The 14655-nt window shown below is 34.0% G+C and overlaps 1 protein-coding gene across 3 annotated transcripts in view; it reads left to right on the forward strand.

Moving 5' to 3' along the window:
• The window catches only part of LOC145243687 (solute carrier organic anion transporter family member 4A1-like), a 357257-nt gene that overhangs the window by 149152 nt on the left and 193450 nt on the right, over positions 1-14655 (forward strand). For all 3 annotated transcript variants that reach the window (XM_080106745.1, XM_080106746.1, XM_080106744.1), the window contains one exon: positions 10626-11146. In XM_080106745.1, the coding sequence (XP_079962871.1) occupies positions 10651-11146 (496 nt within the window). In that variant the 5' untranslated portion in view covers positions 10626-10650. The remainder of the gene's footprint in view (positions 1-10625; positions 11147-14655) is intronic.

Raw genomic sequence — 14655 nt, forward strand, 5'->3', positions numbered from 1 at the left:
ACACATTTCGCGGCACATCGTATAGATGAAAGAGAATATTCGTCTGTCGGTCATGACAACACTTTGTTTTAAATAGTATTTTCATCGTTAATGTGTCGGGTTGGATGGACTCATCGTCCAAGTATATTTTAAAAGTACTCTTTCAGCCGGTCGATCATTCACACGTTCAAGATAGCATTGTCGTCGCTCTGTCACGTTTAAGATCAAAAGAACATTGCAAGCTGCATCCAAACATTGATAGGGTGCACTCCATCCTGGCAAACATAATGTCATTGATGAAATCCTTAATAAAATTCACAATATTTTCTATAGTTTTTTTTTTTTTTTTTTTTAGTTCGGCCGTGTTTGATGCAAATAAACTCCGGTCAGTCTTATGAACTTTGGTTTATGCTGACTTGTTCACAACGTTTCAGTCAAGAGTTTTCAATAGTCTTTCTTAGAAGGCCAACATTGAGATTAACTACAGACTACCTAAAGACTTCTTGAAGAGACAAGAGTCTCGTTGGTCTGTTTGCTTTGAGCAGGTTTTGTGATGATTCTTTAGGATTGTTTTTGTCAGCGAACCGTGAATAATGAACACGTAGACTTTTCTAATGAAAATAATTTTATGTATCGTATACTTCTCGAATTTCGTTTTTATATTTAATGTTTTCCTAATATAACCGGTATGATGACCCAATACAGTATGATGGTAGATAAGTTTAAATGTACTTTATTTAAAATAATAGGTGTTTTGTTGCAACAAATCATTTTCTCTTGTTGTTTATGTTTTTTAAATAGAAGGTCACTTCTTATCAAGACCCAAACGCCACTTGTGGATAAAATTTAATGAATGGCAGGCGGTGAGACAACACCGTAATGATCGGTAGTAGTGGAAATTGGATAGAATTTGATTATTTAAAAAAATTGTTTGTATTGAACTTTAAAGCGACTATGTTGTAGTGGGCTGGAAAGTGCAATCGCAGTATTGTGTTCCACTGACGAGTAGGTCTAGGAAGTAAACTTCTCTCATGAAAATTTTGTTTGATTCTACGTACATAGAGAAAGGAAAATAATGTCATCGGTTGTAGATAGACGAGTATTTATCCTGGATATTTTACGGAGAGGGGGAGGCTGAGATTAAAGCACCTGCTATAAAAAGGAGCACAGAATGACTAGCAACGATTCTTCTGAGCGAATTATGTTATAAAGAGGGAAAGAAGATTTCGCTCACTAGATTTCGAAGTTTTTACTGTGTCAAAGCATGAACCATGCGGTGAATATCATCCCACTTTCTAATATGGCAACAGGATTCAGTTTTAGGACGTGTTTGGCTCATGTAGAAGATTTCGTCATGAGTGCGAAATTTTCTGGTGTTTGTGTGTGTGCTTGTTTGCTCAAAAACCAATGCATAATCGATTTTATGGAATACTGCATAAATGTCAATCGCAATGACATATGTACTGTGGATAGATTCAGTTCCCTTTGAGCTTATGTTGTTGTTGGTTGTGAGGGTTATTATTATTATTATTATTATTATTATTATTAGTAGTAGTAGTAGTAGTAGTAGTAGTAGCAGCAAAAATATAGAATCAAATTGATTGAAATGAAATGGTACATACCAAATAAAATTATATATTTCTCATTTTTTGTGAAGAAATCAGTTTTATATATATATATATATATATATATATATATATATATATATATATATATATAAGGAGAAGCATGCACTTTCAGAATGCCATGGCCTAAACAAGTTTACTCTTATTCCTCTTTCTGATTTATTGATTTGGTAATGTAATAAAGTTTCTGTTACTTTACTCTTATAGATTAATTCATGGGAATATTGTGTGTGTGAATTCGTTCCTTATAGATCCGAAAATCGAAAAAATCCGACCCTAAAATAGCTTTTCTCTCTTATAGATGAAAAGAATCATTTTTGCAGGGGAATATTTTACGTCAGCGAACCGTTAATAATGAACACGTAAAATCCAAATAGTTTTATTTGAATATCCCAAATACAAGGCCACCTGAATACACAATATCTGTAATAAGATATTTCATTGAAATTAAATTATAAATTATGTCGTATACTTCTGGAATTTCGTTTTTATATTTAATGATGTTTTCTAATAAAGCCCGTATGATGTCCCAACACAGTATTATGATAAATAAATTTGAATGTAATTCATTGAAAATAAAAGGTGTTTTGTTCCAACAAATCTTTTATTGTTTGTAAATTTTTAATAAAAAATCATCATATTTATTATTTTATTATTTTTTCTTATTAATGAGATCAAATTACGATAAAAAGGTACCATTTAAAATCGTCGAAAATCGTTTCTTCGTTTGCATATTTTAAAACTAAACATTAATCAAGTGAATTCCCCAGAACATTCATCGGCAAGCCCAAACATCAGTTGACGTGATATTGTCAACGAACACAGACGGAATTTGATGAACGATATTATTATTATTGGCTCACAAGGAGCTTTCAGATAGGTCCTAAATGATCTGTCCTTGAAAATAGCATGTGGTGTTCTCTGGAAGCCAACAAGTCTCTCCAGTTTTCCAATGCTCTCCACCTCTTCTGATAACATTTGCACATGAATTTGCATTATTGCAACAGCCGCCAACCATCGATCTCTCGCTGGCAGCGCCCATTGGTCTCCATTGGAATTTAAGTGGCAATAAGCCTCCCCAAGGTCTTTGCACTTGTCCAGCGGGGGTCTGGTCAGTGTTCTCTCCTCGGCCTTTCCATCATCCTTGACCCGTCTCGGCTATGTAGCTTCATTCTTTTGTGTAGGCGATGATTGAGTAATGGGAGGGGATGGAGGAGGAACATAGAGGAGTGATTGAGAAATTTTAGATATGTATCTTCACTGTTTTTGGTTCCATGTAACGCTTCTTCATGTTTTGTCTCTTCGGCAGTTTGTCTGGTCCTCGCATTCAAGGGTTTTCCTTAATATTTCAGCTGTTTTCCTTATTGTTATTCGTTGTGTCTTTCCAGTCATTCGTTTGATTCCAATTTTCCCCATTCTTTTTTCAAAGCTCTTCGGAATTGTTCCTAGGATTCATACTATTTTAGGTATTATTTTGATTTTTTTTATTATCCATATCACTTTCAGTATATTTGTTCTGTTTCTCCTTTTCTTTGATATTTATATCATGTGATCAGCTGGAACAGCAAAGCTTACGATTTGGCAGGGCTTTTCTTTCTCGTCAAATTATTACGACATCCAGTCTTTTTGCCTGGATGGGTTTATCCGTTTGTATGTCCATGTCCCATAGGACTTTGTGATTCTCGTTTTCACTTACTGTTGCTAGCTTATGTTTGTACCATTTGTCCGTGCGTTTGAGATGCAGTTGTTAGTACAATTCCTAGATACTGCCTTCCCCATTGGTCATGTCTCTTCTTGTATTCCTTTTGGGCTAGTTTGTTACATTCACTTACCATATGGTTTATCGTTTCCTCTCTTTGTCCACAGGGTCTGCATTTGCTGTTTTCTTGTGTTTCGTCGATCTTTGCTTTGATTTAGTTGGTTCTTATCGAGTTATCTTGTGCTGCTGTTATTAGGGATTCAGTTGCTCGGTTTACATGTTTTTTTCGCATCCGTGTCCAGGTGTTTTCGTTATACTCGTCTTTTGTTATCCTTATGAATCTTCCGTGTGGTTGTTTCTCTTCCCATTTTTCTTGTCGTATCCTTTGTCTCTCTGTTTTCTGTTTTGCTGGGGGGGGGGTTCAGTGTCTCTTGCTGCCATAAATATCCTTTCAGTGTTTCATTCCTTTTTTGGTGTCATTCACACAGTCTTCTATACATACCAGTCACCTCAAACCTTCTTTGCTTTTCATGTAGACTCGGTCAACATCGTCCTTCCGGTGTAGTGCGTTGTGCATGGTCATGAGTTTCCTGATCGTCTGATCGATCTATCTCAGTTCTTCTTTCGTCCACCCTATGAACAGTCCAGATTATCTTAGTAATGATACTACCCATGTATTTATGTCTTTTATTGTGTGTCTGCTATATAATTCAGTTTTCAAACATTTTCTTGTTCTCTTGAGGTATTCCTTTTCAATTTTCTCTTTCGTTTCTGTTGCCTTGATGTTTTCTGCTTCCAGAACTCCCAGGTATTTATAGACGTCTTGTTCCCCTAGTACCCTTCTCGCCGTTTGGTTGGATATTTTCATGCCTTCTGTCGTCTCTAGTTTTCCCTTCGTTATAACTAGTAGTGCACATTTTTTCATATCAAATTCCATTTGGATGTCCTGGCTGAAGATCCTGGTGGTGTTTATTAGTGTCTCTAGTTCATTTTCGGTTCGTGCGAAAAGTTTCAGATTGTCCATGTACATTAGATGGTTTATTTTTTCGTTCGTGTTTGAAAGCTTGTTTCCGGCTTGGCACTTTCTCAGTATATTGTTCAGGGGCATCATGGCTATGATGAACAGTAGTGGTGATAGTAAATCTCTTTGGAAGATGCATCTTTGTATGTTAATTTCTGTTATGTGTTTTCTATCTGCTGTCAATTCCAGTCTCCACGTTTTCATTGCATTTTCTATCACGTTGATGATCCTGCTAGGTATTGTAAACATTTTAAAACATTCTATTATCCATGTTTGAGGGATCCTGTTGTATGCTTTTCTGTAATCGATCCACAACCATGGCGAGATTCTTTCTCCTTTTTACTTCCTTTAGGATTTTGTTGGTCTATATATAGAAGATCATGTTTTTCCTTTTACCTTTTTGGCATCCTTTCTGTTCTTGGGAAGAAGTCCAGGATTATCCAAGGAGTGGTAGATTTGTTCCCTCGGTTGTGCTGTTAGTATTTTCCACATACTGGATAAGCACATGATTGGCCTATAATTGCTGAGGGCGGTTCCTTTCTCTGTGTCCGTCTGTATTAATGTGGTCTTTTGTCATCCAATCTGGCGCATTTGTTTCCTCTATACAATTTCTAAGGTGTTGAGCTTTTTAAACCAGTATGCATGCATCCCGTCGTGTCCTAGTGCTCTGCAGTTCACCATTTTTGCAATGGTCTTTTTCAAGGTTTCCTTGTTAATTTCATTCACTGTTCTTTCTTTCTGTTGCAACTCTTCTTTCATATCTTTCAGCCATTCGACATTCCATCTTGATCTTGTCGTTTTTCCCATATTTTACTCCAATAAAGTTTTGTTTCTGTTGGGTTTGGTCGTTCTGTTTTTGTTTTTGTTCTGTTCACATTTTGGTAGAATTGGTTTTCATTGTTTTCAAATGTCCTGTTTTTCTTGCACCGTTCGATTTTATTATTACTATTATTATTATTATTATTATTATTGGCGAATTAGTCTGCAGGGTATATTATTCCCCATAATATATAATAATCAATAGAGGATTGATCCTATAACATTACATACGCAACCTGCATGGATAAATTAAAATATCATACTCAAGTGTATAGTTCGACCGGGTAACGCTGGGCTGCCAGCTAATATGATATAAATAAACGTACAAGCCGCACTTGCGAATGAAACTATTTAATAGATTCTAATTAAAGCATTTTTTTAAATAAAACGAGTTTTTGGTAAATACATGTTTTTTCTGTTCATAATCATATTGGGAGTAAAAAGAAATCGGTGTTAAGGCAAATGTGTCCTTTTAATTATGGCTGGTTCCAAGCTGCCTCAAATTCATTTCAACCAAACTATGCAATCGAAGGGGACATACTATGCATAAACAATGTAAATGCTGAGATCGCTAACGAACATCAGATTGTGACAAGTTTTTCTATGGAAATAAGAAAGAAGAGTCATTGTGCCGAAAAATTTGCAGAATGAAAATGCAGAATGACTTTTCATGGCCGATTGATTCTGACTACTCGGCACATATATATATATATATGTTTATATTAAGGGGGGGAATATGTTTTCTTTTATTACACTTGGTAGTTTCGGTTCCCTTGGTTTTGTGTAATGCTTTTATGTTTCCAGTTGTGTTTATGCAGTTTTCTTTATTTCTGTTTAACTGCGATTGGTCGGCGTTATCGGGTTATGTAAATTCTTGTCTTTTAGGTTTCATTTTTCTTTTCGGCTGTCACAACTTTCATAGATTGGTTTAGTTTTTTCCGCCTTCTTTTATTTTCTCTTGGCAGTTGTCCTTGTTGCTTTATCACGCTCATTATCTTTTATTGGCTGAGTTTACTTTTTTTTTACACCCATACCGCAAAGAATTTTATGACTTCACTTTTCCACTAATGTGTACTATTTAACAAGACGACGATGACTTCTACTACCACTACTACTAGCTATTTACCATTAGTCCACAAAGAAGTCACCATCGACGACAATTAACTGATAATAACCAGTGGTATTCCCTGGAATCTAAGTAACAATAAGTCTCCCCAGCACACTCCACCTCTTTCGATAACGATTGCAAATAATTTTGCGTTATCGTTGATTTCTCCATGGCAACGGCCATCATCTTCTTTGGCTTTGGGTGGCAATGAGCCACTCATGCTCTAACCTCAGTACACTTCCCTTAAAGGTTTGGTTAATGGTCTCTTTCCTCGCTCTTTCTATTGCTATTTTGTACATCATCATTAGCAACATCATCATCTTTACTGTTCATTTTTTTTATTACAAAAATACGTTTGTAAACGGGTTTGGTAGAATGGGCAGCGTATCGATTTGCAGTTAAATTAATCAGTTCTTTTTTTTTTCAAACGATCAAAACGCAAATGATAATCACTTCCAAATCTCGTGCACAGTATAAACATCCAACGATATCGTGCTTTCTTTCTCCTTTCTGTTTCCTTCTAAAGAAAACGCACAAAAACCAAACGGAAGTTTCATGAACGAAGTTAGTTTCCTAGAACATCCTATCTGTGGAAGAAAATACCACAAGGTTGCTTCCCAACTGATTATAACATAATCATTTTCACGTTTGATGTAATAAAATATTTGTTGAGCCATTGTCAATGCCGTTTAAGTAGTATATCCATTCAAACCACTGATAATATTTGTCTCGTGTTGACGTTCATCGTCCAACTAAAAATCTTGAATCTGGAGTGATCCACACGCCTTGAGTAGTATGGACATATAAGTTAAATAAAAGAGAATTATCAAACAGTTAAGGGGATATTTTCTTTTCCCCGGTATAGAAAACTGATAAGCCTATTCACAATTTGAAAAGTATTTAGAATATCAATGTGATAATTAATTGATAGTATTGTGGCAAATTAAAACAAGAATTAAACATTTTTTTGCATGTGTATATGTGGGAGGGAGGGAGAAATAGGGGGTGCGAAGATACGCGTGATCGAGATATGTTCATGGAAGAAAGATATTGTGCGGGGGCATATGAGAGAGGGTGCATGGTAATAATGGAATGGATAAAATGGCACAGGTATAACTAGGGAAAATGGTAAAAAAAATGGCACAGGTATAACTAGGGAAAATGGTAAAAACCAAGAACTTACAACAGTGGTTCTCAACCTTTCTTTTCGGGCGACTCTAATAATGCAACTCAAGGCATGAGCGCAACCTAACTTGTTGTTGTTGTATGTCATTATACATTATTAGTTGCTAACTAGTTGTTGTATGTCATTATACATTATTAGTTGCTAACTAGTTGTTGTATGTCATTATACATTATTAGTTGCTAACTAGTTGTTGTATGTCATTATACATTATTATTTGCTAACTAGTTGTTGTATGTCATTATACATTATTAGTTGCTAACTAGTTGTTGTATGTCATTATACATTATTAGTTGCTAACTAGTTGTTGTATGTCATTATACATTATTAGTTGCTAACTAGTTGTTGTATGTCATTATACATTATTAGTTGCTAACTAGTTGATGTATGTCATTATACATTATTAGTTGCTAACTAGTTGTTGTATGTCATTATACATTATTAGTTGCTAACTAGTTGTTGTATGTCATTATACATTATTAGTTGCTAACTAGTTGCTGTATGTCATTATACATTATTAGTTGCTAACTAGTTGCTGTATGTCATTATACATTATTAGTTGCTAACTAGTTGTTGTATGTCATTATACATTATTAGTTGCTAACTAGTTGTTGTATGTCATTATACATTATTAGTTGCTAACTAGTTGTTGTATGTCATTATACATTATTAGTTGCTAACTAGTTGTTGTATGTCATTATACATTATTAGTTGCTAACTAGTTGCTGTATGTCATTATACATTATTAGTTGCTAACTAGTTGTTGTATGTCATTATACATTATTAGTTGCTAACTAGTTGTTGTATGTCATTATACATTATTAGATGCTAACTAGTTGTTGTATGTCATTATACATTATTAGTTGCTAACTAGTTGTTGTATGTCATTATACATTATTAGTTGCTAACTAGTTGTTGTATGTCATTATACATTATTAGTTGCTAACTAGTTGTTGTATGTCATTATACATTATTAGTTGCTAACTAGTTGTTGTATGTCATTATACATTATTAGTTGCTAACTAGTTGTTGTATGTCATTATACATTATTAGTTGCTAACTAGTTGTTGTATGTCATTATACATTATTAGTTGCTAACTAGTTGCTGTATGTCATTATACATTATTAGTTGCTAACTAGTTGCTGTATGTCATTATACATTATTAGTTGCTAACTAGTTGTTGTATGTCATTATACATTATTAGTTGCTAACTAGTTGTTGTATGTCATTATACATTATTAGATGCTAACTAGTTGTTGTATGTCATTATACATTATTAGTTGCTAACTAGTTGTTGTATGTCATTATACATTATTAGTTGCTAACTAGTTGTTGTATGTCATTATACATTATTAGTTGCTAACTAGTTGTTGTATGTCATTATACATTATTAGTTGCTAACTAGTTGTTGTATGTCATTATACATTATTAGTTGCTAACTAGTTGTTGTATGTCATTATACATTATTAGTTGCTAACTAGTTGTTGTATGTCATTATACATTATTAGTTGCTAACTAGTTGTTGTATGTCATTATACATTATTAGTTGCTAACTAGTTGTTGTATGTCATTATACATTATTAGTTGCTAACTAGTTGTTGTATGTCATTATACATAATTAGTTGCTGACTAGTTGTTGTATGTCATTATACATTATTAGTTGCTAACTAGTTGTTGTATGTCATTATACATTATTAGTTGCTAACTAGTTGTTGTATGTCATTATACATTATTAGTTGCTAACTAGTTGCTGTATGTCATTATACATTATTAGTTGCTAACTAGTTGTTGTATGTCATTATACATTATTAGTTGCTAACTAGTTGTTGTATGTCATTATACATTATTAGTTGCTAACTAGTTGTTGTATGCCATTATACATTATTAGTTGCTAACTAGTTGCTGTATGTCATTATACATTATTAGTTGCTAACTAGTTGTTGTATGTCATTATACATTATTAGTTGCTAACTAGTTGTTGTATGTCATTATACATTATTAGTTGCTAACTAGTTGTTGTATGTCATTATACATTATTAGTTGCTGAGTGTATAAGTAAGAGGCGAGTATAATAAATCCAGAGGCGAATTAAAAAATATATTTAGCGTCAGAATTTGGGTCGATTAGATTTAAGATTAGATTTTAAAAGTTTAACGTTTAAATGTAGATAATTTAATATTTTTTTAAAGAAAAACCCTTATCTAACATTTTCATAAAGAGTGAGATTTTTATCTATATTTTCAAATGTGACATTTTTTTATTCAACAAGTTGTGCCATTTTTACCTGTGTCGTTATTATCTATTTGGGAGTAGGTGTTTAGAGGATGTGCGAGTTGAGAGTTACGTCACCGAAAAATTACAATTTTAAACAGAAAACAAGTCGCAAATGATTTAAATGCGATTCTTAAATTGTTTTAAATGTGTGTGTGTGTATGTGTTTTTTTTTTGTCTTTTACCGATTAAATTTTATTCTAATGTTTGTTTTTGTCTTTTTCTTTTTTTCTTTTTTTTTTCTCAAACCGTGCCAACCTGGATGATTGGTTTAATCGACAATCTTCAAAACTTTAACATTGCAACATGTTTCATCTGACAACAACGAACGGTATTGTTTTATATTGTTTTTGTTTGTTTTTGTTAATCTATGTGATTGACTTTTTCATGATATTGCCACACATACATACACAAAATATACACAAAAACGTATATACACACACGTAAACAAACACGTGCACGCCCATATACGCATGTACAAAAAAAAACGCTCATGTAAACAAAAACACGCACGTACGTTTAAACACATTTATACACATGCATGCTTACACGCGCGCACGCACACACACACACACACACACACAAAACACACACATGCACTCACGTAAACAAACACGCGTCAAAACAAAACAACCTCAAACTAAAAAAAATACACACAAATATATATATATATATATATATATATATGTACATATTAACAATCACGCACGCATACAAAAACAAAACACAAACATAAAATACCATTTCAACCAACAATAAAACAAAACAAACTTTATGCCATAAAAAAATTGTAAACTCCAAAATGGTTAATGTCACTGTTCACTGGATACTAAAAAATATCAAATAAATTAAATATACAATATCTCTCCCCTCACATCCCTTGTATTTTAAATACAAAAAACGTTGACGCCGTGTCCAGGGTACAACTGTGCTTCAACAACGGCATGAGGAAAATGTCGGTTGCGTCTTCCGACAACTTGTCTCCGTGCGATACGAGAACTGCCGAAGATTACCGAGGAATCGGTGCGATGGGAGGAGGAGACGAAGGAGGAGAAGGACGAGTAAGCCGATCAATGGGAGTAGGAAGCAGCGGTGATGATGATGAAGATGAAGACGGAGAAGAGGGAGTGTTGAGAAGCGACGTGGGCGAGACGACACTGGCTGCAGTCTCGGCGTCGCTAACGTTGAGCGACAGCAATCTGAGCTTCAACCCCGGGTGGAACCGCCACCCGTGTCCGCAACAGCGCCAGGAGAACGAGGAGCAGCAGCAGAGTCTACGGAAGCACCGAAGATACCGCGGCTGGAGACGCCAAAGCAAGCGTAACACCGACAAGAGGGATGAGGTATGCGGTATGTGCGGCTATAAAACAAAATGGTTGCAAATATTCAACAACCCGCGAGCCCTGCTATTTTTTCTCTGCTCGGGCTCGTTCATTCAAGGTAAATTATGCCATCTTCTTTTGTCTCGAACTAGTCCATTCCCTCGCATTTCTAACGCCTACAAGACATCATTGTCTATTAGAACTACTTCAATGGGGCCAGAGCTTCTTCTCAGCTTCTCTAGTAATGTACGTTTCTCTTCAGTCTTGAAAGGTCATTCTGCCAAGCATTACCTCCACATACTAGAAGAGAAGAATTGGGATAAATTTATAGATTAAAACTTTCAGCTAAAAAACCATTACTCCTCAAAAGAAATGATATTCTACTTTTTGAAGGTGATTACATGTAAAGACCCTGGAACAACTTGACGAAAGAAGGAAAAGTAAATAAAAGAATTTAGAATTTTGCGTGTGGGATCAGTTTCGTATATAAAATTAACATAAAACGTTCTTTTATTTTTAGTTATTTTTTCTAATTTTTACAGCTGTTAATTAAATTATTTTACCACTAACCCTAAATCCGACTGGCAATGTTTTAAAATCACACGTAATCACTTAAAAAATAACCTCCAACCCTCAAAATAATTATCTTAAAATAACGGATAGATTATATCTCTCATAGAAAAAATGGTTAATTACTCTAAAAACGCTAGATTGGCCCATAAACGGGAGACCATTTTACGTTAAATTATTTTGCGAAACTGATCCCCAACTATAAATTCTAAACTATTTTTTTGAGTTTTTTTCTCCACGTTTTGAAATGGAGTTTACGTAATCGCCTAAAAAATAGAAAGTTTGGGGGGGGTATGCGTTTAGATGAGGATATTTACACTATTACCGACATTTGTTGGTTTCTGATCGCCTGAAGCGCACCCACTGACAGATCGGATGTCAGTAAATTTTACGCATTATTCTCTCCCCTTTTAAGGAGCTGGATTCATCACTATAAGCTGGCTTCGTTTTCCTATTTATTTACCTCTCCATTAGCACAGAAGAACACGTTTTAATGTGAGGAACACTGAGCTCCCCAGGAATGGGCACTCTGGAGGAGGAGCAAGTTGTAAATTGTTTCAGTTTAAAAAGATTTCTCCTTCCCTGACTGAGGTGAGAAATTATGCAACAGATACTACACTTTGCATTATTTATTTTCTATGAGGTAAACATTTTATAATATAACAAATTAGGCACAAGGCTATCAAAACTGTGAGAGTAATAGCACGTGGTTGTTATTCATTGGTCAAAAATTATAAAAATGTCTACATTTTTAAGTAGAATATTTTTATTGAGTCACCACAATACCACATTTACTCTAGGGATCATCCTACTTAGGATAACTTCAAATTTGTTGGATTTTTTTTTTTTTTCAGAAATACATTTATATGCAAATATTTTATTAGAATAAAACGAGAAATACGGAAAGAGAAAAAAAGACAACAACAGATACTACACTTTGCTAGATGCAAAAGGCTAAGGAACCTGACGTCATGTCTAACTTTAGTGCAAAAGTTGAATATACTTATTTTCAGCATCTGTGTCCATTGGAACTATGTAGCCTTATTTCTACGAAGACTTCTTCTCTTCCATTCAACACGGCCTTGTTACTTTCACGATGATAACTCATTCGCTCGACTTCATATTTTAATCACTTTTTTCCTTATTTGAATTCTTTTTTCTTCAATCAGAAAAAAATGTCAATTTTTCACAATAAAATAACATTGGAAAACTTATTTCTTTAATTCTTAACCATTTTCAGTCAAAGTTTTAAAAATGATTTCTCTGTTGGAATCGATATTTCCAGAGAATTTCTTTGTATTAATGATCCCATTTACCCGACTCCCCATGACGGTACACAAGGTCATTTTTTGTTTATGTGGGAAAATTTAAGTTCCTAAAAAAGGGCACTCTGGATTGGGGCAAATAAAAACATTGTAGTAGAATTCCGCCGTAACAGAAAAGTCTAACTAACTATCACTGTTACTGAAAACTAAAACATAAAACGGTGCTAGTCCGCGCTATTTTTTAAATCGTATTTCCAAGTTTAATTAAAGTTTTATGATATGTTTTTTTTTTTATCCAATTGTAAGGTTGAAGTATGAAATAGGTACAAAACACCCTCCCTTCCCCATGTTAAGAATGGCTTTTTAAATAATAACGCTACTATTTACGTCCGGATCACTCTCTGCACTAGTACCCATAAATCATTTCAATGGCAACATAGTTTGGAAATTAGTCCAGAACAATTGTTTTGGTTTAATTATATTTCTGTAATGTAAAATGAATAATAAGTTATCAACCTTCAAACATTAGTTAATAACGTCAACAAAAAAAAAAAAAAAAAAAAAAAATGAAGCGTGGATTCATTACGGGGTTTTAAGCAAAATACATTTTTTTTTTTTTGTAACGCAAATTGGGTACTTCTACAGAATTTGAACCAATTTATTTTTCAGTTTACGAACTAGGATTGAATAAGAACGTAATTATTGTGAAACTTATTCTTAACGTTGGGATAGCGGTTATTAACAATTCTATGCTTTCACCTAACATTTTAATGAACAAAAGATGCCATAAGAATCAAATTTTATTTGAAAATCCCATCTCAAAATATCACTGTTCTGGAGAAATACCGCTTTTTTTTTCTTTTTTTTTTTAAATTATTTCTACCCCTAACCTAAGTTTTAGGTTTCGTTAAGCAAAAGTTTGATTCGGTTCAGGTTCTGTATAAGCTCTAAAATAGATTTTTTTCACTAATATCCTGATTGTATTTCCTAGTATCTGTTCACGTTATAGAACAGATACTACACTTTACTTCTACATATGAAACACGAATTCCTCAGACTATTAAGAAAAAGAAAGAAACGCTATTTGGTAAGGTGATTATTTTTTAGTTTTGTTTTTGAAACACCGGTTGAAGAATGAAGTAGTTGGTCGATTCTATTACGACTGCTACTTCTTCGCAGTTTTCGTTTTCTTACCTTTCAACGCGTCGGTTTTGATGTTGAGGATCAGAAACATTATTTGGACGCCCCCAAAATCTTGTCAGATCTCATTAATTTTGCATTGTTAATGCTACATTGCTACAATAGTCAAAAGATAGGTTTTTATTTATTTATTTATTTATTGGCCCGAACGCACATTAGCCGTTATAATCACTGTCACAGCTGAGTTTGTGTTCGTATCAGTCGTAGATAGATCTTCGACAATTAGTCCGACTTTGTTGTTTGTCGGACATGATTTTGTTCAGTCCCAGGAGGTCCATCTTTCCAGTGTTTACCTTCTTTCTAAGAAAGGGTTATTTCATTGGTAATCACCCGAATGGATCAATACCGTGCTATGCTGACGAACTGCTCATGCATTTTTGGAGGTTAAAATGCGCATCATTTTCAAAACCCACCTGACCTTGTGTCTAACCCAAAGAGGATATAAATAATATACTCGATATATGGTAAACATTTTGTTTGAGGACCTCTGTAATTTTATTTGAATGTTGATATGGAAAAGTTTAAGCGTTGGAATGGGGGAAATTAAGACGAAACAAAAGCAATTTAATTCATTAAATATTTGATATATTTA

The sequence above is a fragment of the Euprymna scolopes genome, chromosome 22, assembly GCF_053919585.1.
Source record: "Euprymna scolopes isolate OS-2025 chromosome 22, ASM5391958v1, whole genome shotgun sequence".
In the NCBI taxonomy this organism is placed as follows: Eukaryota; Metazoa; Mollusca; class Cephalopoda; order Sepiida; family Sepiolidae; genus Euprymna; species Euprymna scolopes.